We start from the raw sequence: 19,777 nt of genomic DNA, 5'->3' as shown, positions 1-19,777 counted from the left end.
GCCACCGCAGCTCCCGCCCCAGTCTGAAAGGGGCCTTACTCATGGAGCTGTAAAGAAGGCAAGGGTGACCACCCCATAATCTTTACTCAGAAATAAGTCATAAAGGATAGCTCTTATATTTTTTTTATACAGGATCCTTTTATGTTCCCATTGACCTTATTATCAAAATCAATCATAGCAGCTGGGGCAGTCAGGGGTTAAGTCTTATTCTTACAAATTATCAAAAAGAAACCTGTTCTAAGAGAATATGTAAGCTGTCATGTTTGCCCTCTACTTCTGAATATGAGAGTTGCCTGCAATGCTAATCCAATTTCTTCAGTACTTTCTGGGTCACCGATCTGAAACAAGTTTGTACTATAGATTAATGGTTATGACTTTCTAATCTTCATACTTGTTTCAGGTTAGGAACTCAAAATTCAGTGACAGCCAGGCAAGTGGAATTCTTAGGAGGCCAGCATTGGCTGCCCTCCTATTTCCCACATGATTGGTTTACTTTAAAAACTCATATGTAGCTCTGTGAATATTGATCATCAACTGTCATTGAAAGCAAATGGGACTAAGTGAACATGTCCATTTTCGCAGACTAAAACTAAGGTGGAATCATGGGTCGACGGTACAGAAGGAAATACCAAATATAAATATGTACTTACAACACATAACATAACATTTCTCGATATTGTGAGCTGGTTTTACTATAGATCTTTTGCAGCAATCACTGGACACATAGAAAGTACTTGCTACATGTGATCTCCAAAACCGACAAGCATCTGTGCACACTGCATAGAATTTGTACACCCCCTAAATGGATAGAAACCAGCATCTTATCACTATTCCACCTATAGCTGAACTCTCATTCTTGGTTCCTTAACTGAATGTTGTTACAGTATTAAAATGCCTCATCTAATGATAGGCCCTTCAATTTTAATCAACTCTTTATGCATGCAACATTTTGTTAATAAGAGAAGGCTTTAGCCTAGGTTCACACTGCTGCGAATTCAAAATCGCGGTAAAATGCGCGATTTTACCGTGATTTTGCGCGATTTCGGCCGCAATTTAATGTAAATCGTGGCCTGAAATCGCAAAAAGTAATACAGGAACTACTTTTTGAAATCGCAGATGCGGCGTCGCACTGATTAGGACAGTGCCATTGCCGACAATTGCCGCCGATTTGAGATGCGATTTGACATGTCAAATCGCATCTCAAATCGTTCCAAATCGTACCCAGTGTGAACCAGGGCTTAAACCCAGACATGCAAACATCAACTGCATCATTCAAATCAGGCTCAAATGGCTCACACATGAAACTTTGGATATCTGCTGACTTAATCAATAATCAGTTTAAGCAATGTGTATTAGTGGTGAATGTCCTGAAAAAAATGTGCCTGTTCAAAAATAAATAATTGTGGTTCACCTTGCCCCATAAATGGACCCAGTCCTCAGGGCCCACTAACAGGCCAGATTTTATGTATTACCTTGGGGAGATACAGACTAGAATACTGCAATCACTGAGCAGCAAATGGTATCACCTGTGATGCATTTTAGTTATCTTGCAAACCTGCCCTGTTAGTGGGCCCTGAGGACAGGGTTGATGACCACTGCTTTAGATAACTGGGTCACCTAAGTTACACAAGTTTTGTACTAATTTACTCCTTTGTTTTTCCTGCTGTACATTGATACAATAACAATACCTACAGGTAGGCAGGATTTATAGAGATCATTTCTCATACTAGGCAGTCCGCATGAGTATTCAATATGTGTCCAGTGTTTAACAGCTGATCACAGCACTGACGATTTTACCAAACCAGCATCACACTGGTGGCTTACTTGGTTTCCATTTGTAGCTTTGCTTACTATACCATATTAAACATACAGTACTCTGGTATTAAACTCAAAAATGTTTCCATAAAGCAAACATTCCTGTTCTTCAGGAGGACATCCCCGCTACGACCATTTCTCCACTCACCATTCATGAAACACAGGGCCCCAGGCTCTGTTTTGTGAATGGCCTGAAGGAGAAGGTGACAGATACACAGCCATAGTCCTGGGGTCTACGAGACCTCAAGTGCTTATATCTTGAGCTGTCAAAAAGTACTTCCTCAAGCATGTAAACAAACTGATTTGCAGGGGATAGAAGTATACCAGCATGACAGCCAAGTCTTCCAGGGAACTAGAATTACCTGTTGGAAACCTGTGAGGGTAACTGTGCCCAGAGTTTGGCTTTACATGAGCATGGCTCCTATTAAGATGTTAAACTGCCACGTTCATCAACAGCAGGCACCTCAAGGTGGCTTCCTTTCCATGTTCAAGTTGTAAAGCGCTGCATAATTTGTTGGCGCTATATAAATCCATAATAATAATTATAATGTACAGCCTCCTGAAAGCTCTGATAATAGTATATAGTGGAACTCTAAAATTCAAAGAGTGGGAAGTTTTTGTGGTCACCAGATTTTACCTCCCCCTCACTGATGGTCAGGAGGCCGCTCGTTGCCATGATAGGCTAACAGATGTGGGCAAGAGCTGGTGACCACAGAACTGATAGGTCTTTGTTCAACACATCACACTAGAGCCTGAGGCCCACTAAGCATTATATAATGAAAAGGAAGCCAATGTGCAGGCCCCCAGATGTACCTGTTATTGACTGTAAGTGTCAGTTTCATGTCTTAATAGTAGCCACTCTTACTTTAAAAAGGGACATACATCTTGAACTTTGAAACAATAAAAAGGTACATCTTCAGTAAACAGAGCAACGGTGCCTGAGGTTATTTAAACCATATAAATATAAATATCAAATATGACCTATTATGCTCTGTTCTACACTATTCATAGGTTACTAAGATTATCAGCTCGGTACAATATAATACACTTGTTTTATTGGAAAAGGATCTTCATAAATCAGACCACTGTCTGAACTTTGGCAGATTCATACGTAGCCCCTGACAAACACTTTGGTGTACTTATTTATAACTTAAGAACTCATAGAAAATCTTTGTTCTACTTAAAGGCAGCTGGAAATCTATTGTATCATCAAAATGGGCTTCTTGCTTTATCCCTGCTCCATTCTGTTTTGGCCCTCATCTTTCAGTCTTAGTGCTTTCATGATCACTTCTAGCTGTGAGGGCTTCTTCAGAGGGCCGGAAGTGCTATAGACATTGGGCTTCTCATGGCCCTTTAGTATGCATTACTGTTGTACAACTATAGTCCAAGAGCTCTTCTTCCATCTTGGTGCATTACGGGAGCTGCATCTCAGATAAGTCAGACAGGCTTCCAGACTGACTTTGCTGCTGAGGATGCAGAAAATAACCCATGGCGTTCGGCTGAGGAATGTGAGGTTGCTGGTAAATCTGTTGAGACTGGCCTGTTTGCATTGAATCAGACGTCTGCATCTGGGACACAAAAAAAAATATATATATATATTTTAAATTAGTCCATAATTATATTGGTTTAAAAGAAATTACCTATCCAATACGGTGAACAACAATCAAACCAGATTCCGTCCTATAGTTAAATGCTGAAATGTGATTGGTGGATATCAGAAACTATCTTGTTAGTTCCACTTTTCAGAATTCCAGTACAGTTTTTTTTTTTTTATGAGTAATATGAAAATGGTATGCATGCAATAGGCCTTCTTTATCAAGATGTAAAAATACAAAAACAAAATGTGTACCGGTATTCAATGCCATCTATAAAAAAGGTAAAAAACTACAAAACAACAAAAGCAAAAAAATAATAAAAAATAACTGCTTCCGTCACCTACAGCAACAAAAAAGTGTCTTTAGAATTTTATACTATTTTCTTACTGGGTTAATCACATCGATGTGATTGACTGAAATTAGCAAGCTTAGGCTAAGTGCAGAAGTGCATAAGTGAGCCTCCACTGTTTTATATCTGGGGATGTGGGAAGAGAGGTTCGATTTAGATAGAAAAATAATTATAGTAATTTTAGGACTATAGGAAACTGTAGAAATATGAAGTCTGACTGTGAATAATGGTTATTATACAGTAGATTACAGCAAAACAACCCCAAGTCTAATAAATGCTCTTCAGTTTAATAAATGAAATAGCAGTAACCATCTGCAAAATGCAGTGAAAAATAGTAACAATCACATTTCATTTTTCAAGTTTTATTAGTTTCGAATAATTAGAAAATTAAAAGTTGACCGCTGATTGGTTATTATTGGTTGCTTGGAGAAAAAAAAAAAGAAGAAGAAGAAGAAGAAGAAGAAGGTAGTGTTTTTTTTTCTACATTAATAATTATACCAGCACAAACCACACAGCATTCTCGTTTCCTTAAAATAATAAATGCATGAAGTAATTTACCTGAAGATACAGATGTGGCTGGACCGGTTGCTGTTGGCAGTGTTGTAGGTGAACTGCTGGATGGGTCTGCTGTTGGGTAAACCTGGACTGAGGGATCATGACAGAGGGGCTATAGACTGGGGCAGAATGAGAGGAAATCACTGTGTTGCTGTTGTTGTTGGAAGTGACTGGCTGCATCTGTAATAAGTGAGGATCCTGGACAAACCTGTCAATTAACAAAAAAAATAAAAAAAATGTATGCATTATAAATAACCTGAGTTTTGACATGGGTGGCTGTACTTTTAGGAACGCAAGGCTACTCTTTTAGACTTTGCTTTCTGCATTCTCTGTTATTTGTATAGCAGCCATTCTCAGCCAGGGTTCCATGGAACCCTAGGTTTCCTCCAGAGGTTTCTAGGGGTTCCTCTGTTGGTGTCTGTATAATTCCTGGGCCAACGTCACTTGTTAGAGCCAATAGCATGACCCCAGTGATCTTTTTAGCCGTCTTTAGGGGAGGAATTCTTCCACTAACCACCACGTACACACGATCGGTTCATCCGATGAAAACGGACCGATGGATTTTTTCATCAGATATCCGATGAAGCTGACTTTCATCAGTCTTGCCTACACACCATCAGTAAAAAATCCGATCATGTCCAAAGTGGTGACGTAAAACACAATGACATGCAGAGAAAAATGAAGTTCAATGCTTTCGAGCATGCGTCGACTTGTTTCTGAGCATGTGTGGATTTTTAACCGATGGATTTCCCCACAGACGATCGTTTTTTTAACCATCGGATCATTTTAAAACAGGTTCTAAGTTTTTTCACCGATGGGAAAAAAAACGATGGGGCCCAAACACGATCGGTTCGTCCGATGAAAACAGTCCATCAGACCGTTTTCATCAGACCAACCAATCGTGTGTACAGGGCATAAGGGGCATTCTTTCAAATGTATAGGGAAAATAAAACCGTCTGAGAGAGCTGCAGAGAAGAGGCAAGACACTTTGTCACATTGTTTAGAACGTGTCATTTTGCAACCCAAAGAGGGTGAAGTTCCTACCTTCCCACTTCTTTGGTCAAAGCATTCTGTTACTGAGGCAATGCTTTTTGGGGTGTAATATTCCTTTGCTGGATGCTCGATTATCCATTATAAGGATGAGAGAGAGAGTAAGGTTACAATTCATCCCTGTCATAAGCAGGTGGTCTCTGGGAAAGAGACTTCCCCAGAATTGTCCCTGAAAGCAAGGTAGCTGAGTGAATTTCAGTGCAAAGGGTCCAACTCATGTCACACAATCATCAATCCAGAGTAGCACTGCTAGAGCTGCCAGTGTGTGCACAGTGATCCATATTATTGAGCACCTACAGACAGCTCCAACTGTGCCACTTTGGATTATGTAGTATGATGCGAGTTGAAGCCAGTGCACTGCATTGTTTACACTACACTGCCCAACTCCCAGGGACAATGTTGGGCTACTGAATGGCAAACAGGATGCCGATGATGGATATGGGGGACACCAGGCACAATCTGTAAGCTACCTACTCCTGACCTGACCCCTGCACTTTGTGTGTCACATATTTTTGACACCTGAACTCTGTGCATTACCTAATTCTGACTCCTGAACTCTACGATTTACCCTCTCTTTACCTATAGCAGCATAGACTCGTTTTTTTAAGCATATCTTTGTGGGTGTGACCATTAATTTGGAAAAAATAACTATATTTTGCTATAATACATATCCCCAGAAAAAAAAATGTTCTTCATCAATTTAGGCCAATATGTATTCTGCTACATATTTTTGGCAAAAAATAAATAAAAATCCTATTAAGCGTATATTGATTGGTTTGCACAAAAGTTATAACGTCTACAAACTACGGGATAGATTTAGGGACTTTTATATATGTATTTTTTACTGGTAATGGCAGCGATCTGCAATTTTAAGCAGGACGGCGACATTGCGGTGGACAAATCTGACACTAAGTGACACTTTTTGGAGACCAGTGATACCAATACAGTGATTAGTGCTAAAAAAAAAAAATGTCCGATCCCTGTAAAAAAAATAACACTGTCAGGGAAGGGGTTAACACTAGGGGCGATCAAGGGGTTAAATGTGTTCCCTGGGAGGTGTTTCTAACTGTGGGGGGGAGTGGATTTACTAGAGGAAAAGAGATTGTGATTCAGCTAAAAACGATCTCTCACATTTCCTCCCTGACAGATCAGTGGTGTCGCAATGGCCATTACAGCCGCCGGACCCGCTTATTGGACACAACGGGAGCGGCGCACATGCATGCCCTTAAACCACATGCACGGAATTCCGTACAGGTACATTATTTTGCACGCCCGGGCTGCCCTGCCGCCATAAATGTACATGAAGCAGTTAAACCAGACTATAAAAACATTTACCTCTTGAACAATTCTAAATCTTAAAAATGCAGCCCAGCTATAAAAGCTTTTCTGATCATACCTCAGATGCTGGCCATATTCAGGTGGTTGTGGTCTGTCCCCAGTTTCAGTGGAAATCCTTGAGGAGGCAGCAGAAGGGTGAGCTTGTGAAAACATCATTGTATTGTTGTACAGTGGCATCACAATGTTACCATGAGTCTGTAAAGACATAGTTGTCTGCTGTGTCTGATTTACGCTCATTACCCGATGATGCCTTTGTAGCTGTTGCTGGTGTTTCTGTAGCTGCTGCTGTTTGTGCAGTTGCTGTTTCTGTAACTGCTGTTGATGCTGCTGCTGTTGCAGCTGGTGCAGTTGTTGCTGGTGCTGTAGTGTTTGTTGTACTTGCTGGTGTTGCTGTACTTGTGGATGCTGGTGTTGTTGTGCTTGTGGTTGTACTTGTTGATGCGGAGGTTGGGAGTGTTGCTGGTGTGTTGTATTCTTCATCCATGCAAAGTAAGGAAAACTGTCAGTACATTGTTATGCAAATTAAAATATATTTTTACTTTTAAAACTATAGGCAAAACTTTTTTTAGACAGGAGCAAGGGAGGGTTATAACCTGTCAGATATTGTTTCACCATCTGTGTGAGATTGCCCTCATTTCCTGTCCCATAGCCAAACAGGAAGTGAGAGGAAATCTCTGCAAATTAAAGGAATTCCGCTATAGACCTGGGAATTTCAAACTGGCATTTTAAAAAGATGCGCACGTAGCAGTTGCCTCCTGTCAAAATAATCCATAGACTGAAATAAAGTAATGTTACTTTATGCAAATCTCTACTTCCTGTTATTGTTTTGTTTCACCTAATCCCTGCCACCTTACAAGTCTCATTAAAGGTTCTTTAATGTGATAGGCATCCTCAATGACCTATATAAATGCTTTGGCAAAAGGTGGAGGTTGGGCCAAACTTGACTTTTACAGTAAAGCCTAAAGCCCTGTACACACGCTCTGTTTTCTCGGCGGGAAAAAGTCCGCTGAGAAAACTGAGGGGAAAACCGAAAACCCGGCAGGAAAACTGCCATGGAGCTTTGGCCGGGAATCCCGGCCGTGTGTATGCTCCATCTGCACTGCCTCGCAGTCTTTCCCATAGGTAAGTAGTAGATCTGGCGGAAAAAAAAACGCTGGGAATCCAGACGGGAATATAGAGAGCAGGTTCTCTATTTTCCCAACAGGATTCCCGGCTGTTTTCCTGATGGGAAAACTGCGAGGAAGCAGACACTTGTCCGTTTTTACCGGCCAAAAGCTCGCCTGGCAGTTTTCCTGCCAGGAAAACTGGTCGTGTGTACGAGGCTTGAGATTAACTACCCAGACCTCACCTCAGGATCTACCATTTATTTTGACAAACCTTTAATGCTGAAGAGAACCCCCACTTATCTTTTTTAAAATAAAAAATGTAATTAGAATTTCCAGTTTTTTTGATAGGGTTGATAAATAATTGTGACATCTTTGTCATGGTATTGTAGAAGGGGTGAAGAATGCTTTCCTATACAACTAAGCAAAATATATATATTTTTTTTATAGAAATCACGCTGATATTTGTAAAAATCTGTGGAGGCTGGCAATAAGGCTGAATAACTACAGTGATGCAAGCAATCCAACTGTTGCCTACAATTAAGCAGTCAAGTACGGGATATCTCAATTCCAGCTGAGTGTGGAGCTGGTCATCAGGGAAAGACGGCAAATGCAGCCATAAGAATGATGTGTGTTTAAAATGGTTACTGTGGCTAGCTAATCAAAGAGAAAAGGCAGAAACAAGATTTCTAAAAGATTTGCCTGCTTCTCCAGTATTTCCTAAACTATGGGTGGGAACCCAAATTGGTTCAGAGACATGTTCGGGATGGGTTGCCACTTGATTTTGTGTCAAAGTGTGAAATCAACAGATTATTAAACACTAGTTCTTAAATGTGGACAGTTTTCATTTTTCAGACTAAGAACATTTCTAGCAAGTACAGAAAATAACTGTTGATCTTACTAGAAATGCAGTGTCCTTGTCACTTCCTGTGAGCTGAAAAGACAGCATAAACAATGTTCTCTCTCTTCTGTACACAACTAGTTCTATCATTTCACTATGTTATGTTTTTCTAGTTTTGGATAGAGTATAGGAGAGTTATAACTCCTATCAGTTTGTTTGCCATCTGTGTCCCATAGGGGAGATTTCACCTCACTTCCTGCCCCATAGCCAAAGCAGAAAGTGGGAGGAAATTCCTCCAAAGTTAGGAAATCCCTAGAAAAAAAATGTTCCTGACAAGTAACTAGGTTTAAACTAGATAACTGATTATAAATTTAACCACAAGTCTATCTTGTGTAAAACATTCAAGACCCATTATACATAATACAGCATACACTCTTGCATTGTGTTTAAGTATTGTGGACAATATTATGAAATTTGTTCTGGAATTTGCTGTGGCTTGTTAATTACCTGACTGGTGGTCATATTCTGGTGACTTGTGGGTATGTGGGATGCACAAAAACATTAATTACCTGACTGCTGGTCACATACTGGCATACCTCCCAACATTTTAAGATAGAAATGAGGGGCACCTACTAGCAAACGTATGTAGGCATAATACATGCCCCCCTGCCACACCTTCTTAAAAGGAGAATTAACACCAAAAAAAAAAGTTAATTAAATCCAGAAGTGATTTTTCTACCACTATTATACCTTTATATTGACCCATTTTGAATTTGAATGAAAGGTTTAGCACTGGAAAACACTTTTTGAAAGATACAAAGTGCATTTTATATATAACTTTAAAAATCAGACCAAAATGAGGGACAAATGAGGGGGAAAGAGGGACATTGCTTCAAATCAGGCACAGTCCCTAAAAATCAGGGACAGTTGGGAGCTACTGTATGTACTGGTAAATCATGGGTATTTAAGACGCACATAAACATTAAGTTACCTGACTGGTGGTCGCATACTGGTGACTCGTGGGTATTTGAGATGCACAAAAACGTTTTGAACTCTTTCCCATTTCTAGACCTTGCATGGAGACCACATTCTGCTGGCGGGACACCCTCCTTGGGTCTGTCTGCTGAACATTATTATTAAATCCAGGAGGGATTGGCTGTTGCATCAACATCTTCACAGGAGACAAAACAAAGGATAGTGTGAGACTTTAGGAATACATTATCTGTCTAGAGTAAGCATAGTTTGACTGAAAACTTCAAGTGGAACCCAACAATGTTTTCAAAATAAATTGCTAAGTACTGTACAAAAATCATCAATAATAAAAAAAAGGGGTTGTAAAGGTTAGTTTTTTGTTTTCTAAATAGGTTACTTTAAGCTAGTACATTTTTGTTTCACTTAGCTTTTCCTTCAATTTCCCTTCTAAATATTTGTTTTCTTTGTCTGAATTTCTCACTTCCTGTTTCTCCTCGGTAAGCTGTTCTGGCTGACTAACCCCCAGCCAAAACAGCTCGAATGATGTGGGGGCGAGCTTACTGAGGAGAAACAGGAAGTGAGAAATTCAGACAAAAAAAAAACATTTAGAAGGGAAATTGAAGGAAAAGGTAAGTGAACCAACAATGCACTAGCTTAAAGGAACCTATTTAGAAACAAAAATAAAAAAATAACCTTTACAACCCCTTTAAACCAACCTCCCTATATGCTTGACTGTCTACCACACCACTGTCCAATCCCTCTATATTTCATAAACGAATGCATTCTGTACCACTACCAACAAGCTGGAAAGCAACTTTTCTGTGCCATGGTAGCTGTTGCTGCTGCCACTGAACTTTAAGGTGGATATGCGTCCTCTTCACAGTATGACATACAATGTAACCTGATTAGCAGGTCATACTACTGATACCACGGATCTCAGCATTATTATGTTAAGCACATACACTTTATTAGGTACACGTGTTCAGCATGGCAGCAATTAAATTCATTTAGGCATCTAGACGTGTTGAAGACAACTTGCTTAAAGTTTAAACCAAGCATTAGAATTGAAAAAAAAGGGGGGGGGGTTGATTTAAGTGACTTGGACCATGGCATGGTTGTTGGTGCCAAACGTGCTGGTCTGAGTATTTTTAAAAACTGCTGATCTACTGGGATTTTTGTGCACAACCATCTCTAGGGTTTACAGAGAATGGTTCGAAAAAAGAGAAACTATCCAGTGAGTAGCAGTTGTGTAGCTGAAAATACCTTCTTGAGGTCAGAGGAGAACGAGCAGACTGGTTTAAGATGATAGAAAGGCAACAGTAACTAAAAAAAGAAAAAAAGGAAACACTCGTGACAACCAAGGTATGCAGAATACCATCCCTAAACGCACAACATATTGAACCTTGACACAGATGGGTTACAGCAGCATAAGACCACACCAGGTGCCACTTCTGTCAGCTAAGAACTGTAAACGGAGGCTACAATTCCCACAGGCTCACCAAAATTGGACAATAGAAGACTGGAAAAACATTGCCTGGTCTGATGAGTCTCGATTTCAGCTGTGACATTCAGATGGTAGGGTCAGAATTTGGCATAAACACGAAAGCATGAATACATCCTGTCCTGTATCAACAGTTCAGGCTGGGGATGGTGGTATTATGGTGAGGAGGATATTTTCTTGGCACACTTTGGGGTCCTTTGTACTAATTGAGCATTGTTTAAATGCCATGACCCAAGTATTGTTGATGACTATGCCCATCCCTTTATGGCTACAGTGTACCCTTCTTCTGATGGCCACTTCCAACATGATAATGCATCATGTCACAAAACTCAAATCATCTCAAAATAGTTTTTTTAACATGACAATGAGTTCACTGTACTCCAATGGCCTCCATGGTCACCAGATCTTAATCCAATAGCGCACCCTCGGGATGTGACGGCAGTCACACAGCTGCAATGGCAATCATGAAAATAAATGGGGCTTGCTGCTCTTTAAAATCTTCAGAAATGATTGGTTCTCCATAAAAAGACAGTGTCAGACAGCAAATATATATGCATTTCAGCCTTGTTCACTACAAATACCATGTACAAAAAATGTCACAATATATAGTGTATAAACCCCTCCTGGCAACACATTTTGTTTGCCAATTAATACATAATTAGAATTACTTGGAGAGGTAAAACCCCATACATGGATAGACACAAATTTGATCAAAAACACAAGCATAATTGGTTATATAATCCAAAAAATACATTAAAATCCAATAAAGTGGCAAAACAAAAAATTAACAAAACTGAAAAAAATAAGCACGAATGCCCAGTGGGAGAATAGAGATAGTACTAATACACGGCAGCAAAGAAAAAAAAGAGAGAGGCAGGTGGTACAAAAGAAAAATATAAGTGCAAGTCCAGGTCCCAGCGCATCATGGATGTGCAGCCGACAAGTCTGTAGTAACTGCATGATGCTATTATGTCATTATGGACAAAGATCTAAAGAAATGTTTTTAACACCTTGTTGAATCTATGCCATGAAGAATTACGGCAGTTCTGACGGCAAAAGGGGGTCCAACCCGGTACTAGCAAGGTGTACTGTACCTAATAAAGTGGCTGGAAAGTATGTCACCCAGCTTGAAAACTATAAAATCCTAGTAGATCAGATGCCAGAGCTGATGAAGTTACTGCAGATGTGTGTCTACAGCAAGGGGTGTCCAACCTATGGCCCAAGACAGCTTTGAATGTGGCCCAACAAAATCGTAAACTTAGTTAATAAAAAAAAAAAAAATAGTAAAAGTTCAGCAGCCACATTCTGCCAAAGAGCAATTTGACAGTCTCATTACTGGACTTCAAGCCAGTAAAGATACCTTTGTTTATCAAAAACCACTGTCAAATATTGCCCTCTTTTACTTTTTTTTTTTAAAGAATAAGAGAAGAAGTAGTTTTATTACTCAGATAGGTGCATTGGGGTTTATTTACTAAAGGCAAATCCATTTTGCACTACAAGTGCACTGAAAGTGAAGGAAGAAAGATCTGAAATTAGGGGAAGCTCTGCCGATTTCATCATCCAATCATGTGCAAGCTGAAATGCTGTTTTTTATTTTCCTTGCATGTCCCCCTCAGATCTACAGCGACTGAACTTCCAAGTGCAAAGTAGATTTGCCTTTAGTAAATAACCCCCAATGTCTATATCAGTGACTGTTAACTTGTGATCTGCCTGACTTTTTCTGCTCAACTATCCTTATTGTTAATGTATTTTATGTATGGTCCAAGACAATTCCTCTTCTTCCAATGTGGCCCAGGAAAGGCAAAAGGTTGGAAATCCCTGGTTTACAACAATACTGGAGATTAAGCCAAATGAAAAAGAAAGTGATTTTTTTTAAGTGAAATACTGCAGTGTTACATCTCTCAATGATATGTGTACTGAGGAAACATACATGTTTGCTGGCATGCATTTTAGTTGGCAGCTAGATAACTGATCTTCATCCATGCAGTTAAATGATGCCCTCATGCCAAATTACCCTTGTATGCCTATAGCTAGCCAAAGATATGTTAAATGTCATTTGTTTAAGGGTGTTATATTCTGAAAGGGGATTATTACCATTGCAATCACCACTAAGTAAATGGTCAATGGAGTGTGACCAATGTTGGGACTCATCACCCCTCAGGTCTACATGCAGTTTGTTTTGGGAGGCATCAAACCTTCTAGAATGCTTTGTCTGTTGTTGCTAGTTCTAGACAAAGTGTGCGGTCATGGGACGGTACCAGAATCTCTTGAGTTTTAAAAAGACCACTTGTGGTCATATTAGATACCTGAAGATTTGAGTCTTGCACTAGCTGTAGCTGTTCTTTGATAACATGAAGCTCTTCCTGCTGAGTTTTGATGTCTGCTTGTAATATCCGTGTTCTCTCCTCCAACTGCTCCTTTAGCTGGTTCACCATTCCCAACTGGGCTGGGTAGGGATACACTGGCTGTAAATTAAACCCAAATGTACTGTGTAAGGAAAATGTGTAATGTGGAAAGGCATTCCAGCAGAACATACACATACATACAAAAACAAGATAGCCAGAAAAATAGAAACCCTGCCCTGCAGAGGAAAAAGGGATCACAACTTGCTCTTTAAGTGTGTGGATCAATATAAACAGACATATAAAAATACCAAATGTTCTTTCTTTTGCATATACACAGATTACAATCATCACCTAACAGACTTCATAAAAGCCATGTCAGGAATGTGTATTTGAACATTGCCAGCCAATTTGCTTTTTAAAAAGACAGAAATATCAAAGGGATACAATGAATGGACCCAAATACAAGACAGCACAAACCTCCACTGTGTAAAATGTGGGCATTTGTGGAAAAACATAGATAACATTTTAACATATTGGGTGGGATAAAAGACAATAGAGAAAGCACAGTGCTTCCCTTCTCTTGGTTTAAATACTGACTAGCGCACAAGTGTCCCAAAACAACTCCCCAGCAGCCAGACAAAATATCATGGCCACCTGGCAAGTTCCAATGATATCAGGCCAAAAAGTCTAATGCTTTGAATATCCAAGACAATCATTTCAATCCCGAAACAGGCAAGTATGTTAGAAAATTCCAATCTCCAAGACTCTTACCCGATCAGCTGACCCAAACATAAGTAAATGGGTCCAATAAAGCTTTATTCTGCAACCCTTCCGTGTCTTTTTTATTGTTCTTTTGGTCTCCTCTTATGTGTTCCCAAAAAATAAAACTTATATACGGTGCCTTGAAATAGTATTCATACCCCTTGAAATGTTCCACATTTTGTCATGTTACAACCAAATACGTAAATTAATTTTACGCGATAGACCAACAGCTGTGGAATGGAAGGAATGATTTTCATTTTTTTTTTTTTTTACATAGAAATATGTGAAATTGTGGTGTGCATTTGAATTCAGCTCCCCCCGAGTCAATACTTTGTAGAACCACCTTTCACTGCAATTACAGCTGCAAGTCTTTTGAGTATGTCTCCACCAGCTTTGCACATCTAGAGAGTGACATTTTTGCCCATTCTTCTTTGCAAAATAGCTCAAACTCTGTCAGATTGGATGGAGAGCGTCTGAACAGCAATTTTCAAGCCTTGCCACAGGTTCTCAATTAGATTTAGGTCTGGGACTTTGACTGGGCCATTCTAACACATGAATATGCTTTGAAAAGTATCCCCACAACATGATGCTGCCACCGCCATGTTTCACGGTGTGGATGGTGTGTTCAGGGTGATGGGAAGCGTTAGTTTTCCGCCACACAGTGTTTTGCTTTTAGGTTAAAAAGTAAAATCTTGGTCTCATCTGACCAGAGCACCTTCTTCCACATGTTTGCTGTGTCCCCCACATGGCTTCTCGCAAACTAAAAATAAGGACTTGTTATGGCTTTATTTTAACAATAGCTTTCTCTTGCCACTCTTCCATAAAAGGCCAGATTTGTTGAGTGCACAACTATAAGTTGCCCTGTGGGCAGGTTCTCCCACCTGAGCTGTGGATCTCTGCAGCTCCTCCAGAGTCACCATGGGCCTCTTGACTGATTATCTGATTAATGCTCTCCTTGCCCAGCCTGTCAGTTTAGGTGGACAGCCATGTCTTGATAGGTTTGCAGTTGTGTCATACTCTTTCCCATTTTCGGATGATGGATTGAACAGTGTTCCACGAGAGGTTCATAGCTTGTTTTTTTTTTTAATAACCTAACTGTGCTTTAAAACTTCTCCACAACTTTATCCCTACCCTGTCTGGTGTGTTCCTTGTCCTTCGTGATTCTGTTTCACTAAGGTTCTCTAACAAATCTGAGGGCTTCACAGAACAGTTTTTATACTTAGATTAAATTACACACAGCTGGACTCTATTTACCAATTAGGAGACATCTGAAGGCAATAGACCCCACTAGATTGCAGTTAGAGGTATCACAGTAAAGGGGGCTGAATACAAATACATGCCACACTTTTCAGATATTTTGTAAAAAAAAGGTTGAAAACCATTTATCTTTTTCCTTCCACTTCACAATTATGTGCCAATTTGTGTTGATCGATCACATAAAATACATTTACATTTTTGGTTGCAACATGACAAAATGTGGAACACAGTGGTATAAATACTTTTGCAAGGCACTGTGGTACGATACCTTCAATATTATGGTTTGATCTATATTTATAAAATTGTGCTCATATTCAATATGCACTTGAAATCACCAGTGGCTTGTGATTTATTCTCTCCTTCTGGCCATAGTCTTATATTATATTATATTCCAAATCATCCTTAAGTCCTGATATATATTATATATATATATATATATATATATATATATATATATATATATATATATATATATATATATATATATATATCACACACATACACATATATACACACACACACTTTAAATTGTGCTCACATTAACCCATGCTCTTTTATTCAAGTACACCTTCTGCCATGCACCAAGCACCTTACCAGAAAGACCCCTATGACACAGGGTTGGGTGATCTCGCTTATAACCTTTTTTTTTGTTTTTAAACTTGATTCTCTGGCAATAAAATACTCAGCTCTGCATAAACAGTTAAAAAAAACGAACATGTAAAAAAGAAAAACTAATAGTGCAGAGAATCCTATCCAGATCGTATTTTTAAAATTAAAATGCTCACATAGGCAGTGAGTGTAATATTCCCAATGACCAAGATGGCAGAATGGGCACTTCCGATTCTCATGTAGACATCTTGACGTCTCTATCCGACGCATTTCTTCGAGATTACTTTTTCAAAGGTGCACTTTAGTTGAATGAATTTGATCACTGGGTTAACGTGAGCAATTGTAAAGGGTATTCATGTATGTATAGGTTTGTTTTGGATGTACTGCACTATTGAGTTTTTATTTTCTTGGGAGATATTGCCAAGAGGAGGATTCAGGACGGTTTGTAAAAAGAGTGGATTTGGAATAAGATGTGCTACGAAGTTTGTTTTCTGGCAAGGATATTGGCAGAAGGAGAGAATAAGTCAGGAGCCACTGGCAATTTCACAAGCATGTTGAATACACACACACACACACACACATGTAATCACAATAATATAAATATTATAGATCAAATAATAATTTTGAAGGTATCACACTATATAAGTTTTATTTTTTTGGGAATACATGAAAGGAGATCAGAATAATAATAAAGAAGACACGGAAGGGTTAGAGAATAAAGCTTTATTGGACACATTTACTTATGTTTGGGTCAGCTGATGCGGTTAAGTGTCTGGGAATTTTTAAACATACTGTAACAGTAAAGGGCAACACTGGGTGCCAATCCATTTCATGGTAAACCCCGAAAAGCATTGAGCACTAGACTGATGGCAGAATTTGAGTGCATCTTAACCACTTGCCGACCGTCGCACGCAGATATGCGTCGACACAATGGCACGGGCAGGCACATTGGCGTACCTGTACGTCCCTTTAAATTTGCTGCCCAGTGGGTGCACGCGCCAGCCGCATGCCTCATGATCGTGTTTGCGGGTCCCGGGAACTCGATGTTCCCGGGTGGCCCGCGATTGCGGTCGGCAAAGGCAAAACAGGGGGATGCCTTTGTAAACAAGGTATTCCCCTATTCTGCCTAGTGACAATGTCATTGATGACTGTTCCCCTTGATTAGGAATGTTTATCAATGACGTGTCACGTGTAGCCACGCCCCCTAACAGTAAGTATCACTCCCTAGTACTGACTTAACCCCTGCAGCACCACCTAGTGGTTAACCCCTTCACTGCAAGTGTCATTTTTACATTGATCAGTGCATTTTAATAGCACTGATCGCTGTAAAAATGACAATGGTCCCAAAAATGTGTCAAAAGTGTCCGATGTGTCCGCCATAAAGTCGCAGTCACAAAAATAATAATTACTAAATAATAATAAAAATGCCAAAAAACTACCCCCTATTTTGTAGCTGCTATTACTTTTGCGCAAACCAATCAATAAACGCTTATTTTTTTAACCAAAAATATGTAGAAGAATACGTATCGGCCTAAACTGAGGAAAAAAATAATAATTATATATATATATATATTTTGGGGATATTTATTATAGCAAAAAGTTAAAAATATAATTTTTTTTTCAAAATTGGCGCTCTATTTTTGTTTATAACGAAAAAAATTAAAACCACAGAGGTGTTCAAATACCACCAAAAGAAAGCTCTATTTGTGGGAAAAAAGGACGTCAGTTTTGTTTGGGAGCCACGTTGCATGACCGCGCAATTGTCAGTTAAATCAACTCAGTGCCGAATCGCAAAAAGTGGAATGGTCTTTGACCAGCAAAATGGTCCGGGGCTGAAGTGGTTAAAGCCTCTGAAATAACACAAATGCCTCTGTAGAAGAGATCTATATAAATAGATAACTATTTATCTATCTTAATGAATGTGCATAGGATAAGATTTACATTTTTAATCCACCTAAACTGTGAGGAATAAGTCATACAAGTTGGGTATTTTAGGATTGTTTTAACTCAAACTTACCAAGATAGGTTGCTGTGGTGAAACAGTTGGTTGAACAACATGATGCTGTGTTAGATGTTCAGATTGAGCAGGTGCTACAGCCTACAAATTAAACCCCAATTTTTTCTTATTAGTTATTATACATCCTCCCATCAACAGAAGAGACATGAAATGACAGCAAAACAGTAAAGCAAAGCAAGCTTAAAGTGGAGTTCCACCCATTTTTTTATGTTTGTCTGTGCTGCATGCTCTAATCTCATAGTGTTCAGAATGGACAATTTTTATTTAATTTGTTGCTTGTAAATACCTTTATTTTGTAGTCCTTCATTACTTCCTCCTCCTTATTTGCCTAGGCTATTTGCAAGGGTTTCTGGGATAGGCATCATGTTTCCCAGTAGTCCTTGCAAACCTGACTGAAACCTATTACATTGCTTGTGCACTGAGCATGTGCGAGATATGCAAAGCTGAAATCCAGGAAGTCATACAGTCTGGCTTCATGATGCCCACACTTAAGATGGCCACGGTCTATTTCTAGATTATAAACTATTTAAATGCTGTAACAACCTAACAAAACAGACCTTAGTTTACAGACTAACTTTACTAGAATACATTAAGCTTGTGTATTACAGGGGTATTTATATTTAAAAAGTGAAATTGTGGGTGGAACTCCGCTTTAATGGTACATTTTCTCCCAGTGGCTAAAGTTTGGTGCTGGTTGTTCTTAGGCTTCCAGTACAGTAGACTAATGCAAATACTGCAGTTTTTCTAATGCCGCGTACACACGATCGGTTCGTCTGATGGACCATTTTCATCAGACGAACCGATCGTGTGTGGGCCCCATCAGTTTTTTTTCCCCATCGGTGAAAAAACTTAGAACCTGTCTTAAAATTATCTGATGGTTAAAAAAACGATAGAATAAAAACGATCGTCTGTGGGGAAATCCATTGGTTAAAAATCAACGCATGCTCAGAATCAAGTCGACGCATGCTCGGAAGCATTGAACTTCATTTTTCTCAGCACGTTGTTGTGTTTTACGTCACCTCGTTCTGACCTGATCGGTTTGATGGTGTGTAGGCAAGACTGATGAAAGTCAGCTTCATCGGATATCTGATGAAAAAAATCCATCAGACTGTTTTCATCGGATGAACCGATCGTGTGTGGCACAAGTGTCACTGATGTCTATAATAAAAAGATCCACCAACACAACCATAGCCAACCTGAACACTCAACATCCACCCCAGCCCTCTGCACCAAAAAGAATAAACTTAGCCCTTAACCGGTCTCTTAAGACTTACCCCTTCCCAGGGCTCAAGTCCTACGGGAACGCGTGGGAACGGAGTTCCTGCACTTTTTTCACAGCAGGAACTCCGTTCCCTTTGCAGGACTAGAGCAGCCGAGAGCAGCCGAGCCGCCCGAGCCAATCCTTCACTAAGCGGTGATGCCCAGCTCGAGTCACTGTCAGGGGCAGGCGAACCCTAGTAATCCTTTATGTTACTGACCGCTTCCTGTATATGGATTCATCAGGTAGTGTGCGGGTATTCCGTCACTTCCTCGATGCCGCAATGTCTCCTGGGAGCTTTTGTCATTGTTCCCAGGAGACATTGCGGAGGTCTGCTGCGAGTTATCGCGGGATTTTGAAAGAACTTGCGGTTTAGTAATTATGCATATCATAATATCAATTACTGTATG

General features: G+C 39.6%; 1 protein-coding gene across 4 annotated transcripts in view; it reads right to left on the bottom strand.

Annotated features, from left to right (window-relative positions):
* Positions 1 to 2,848: 2,848 nt before the first annotated feature.
* The window catches only part of PASD1 (PAS domain containing repressor 1), a 215,303-nt gene continuing 198,374 nt past the window's right edge, over positions 2,849 to 19,777 (bottom strand). For 3 of the 4 annotated variants that reach the window (XM_040323815.1, XM_040323818.1, XM_040323814.1), the window contains 6 exons: positions 18,110 to 18,190; positions 13,426 to 13,584; positions 9,638 to 9,817; positions 6,761 to 7,176; positions 4,318 to 4,522; positions 2,849 to 3,383 (listed from right to left, as the gene is read on the bottom strand). In XM_040323815.1, the coding sequence (XP_040179749.1) occupies positions 3,228 to 3,383; positions 4,318 to 4,522; positions 6,761 to 7,176; positions 9,638 to 9,817; positions 13,426 to 13,584; positions 18,110 to 18,190 (1,197 nt within the window). In that variant the 3' untranslated portion in view covers positions 2,849 to 3,227. The remainder of the gene's footprint in view (positions 3,384 to 4,317; positions 4,523 to 6,760; positions 7,177 to 9,637; positions 9,818 to 13,425; positions 13,585 to 18,109; positions 18,191 to 19,777) is intronic. The other variant, XM_040323817.1, reaches the window with a different exon arrangement.

Source organism: Rana temporaria, chromosome 9, assembly GCF_905171775.1.
Source record: "Rana temporaria chromosome 9, aRanTem1.1, whole genome shotgun sequence".
In the NCBI taxonomy this organism is placed as follows: Eukaryota; Metazoa; Chordata; class Amphibia; order Anura; family Ranidae; genus Rana; species Rana temporaria.
Note: the sequence above shows the minus strand (reverse complement) of the source record. Positions and strands in the feature narration are given on the sequence as shown.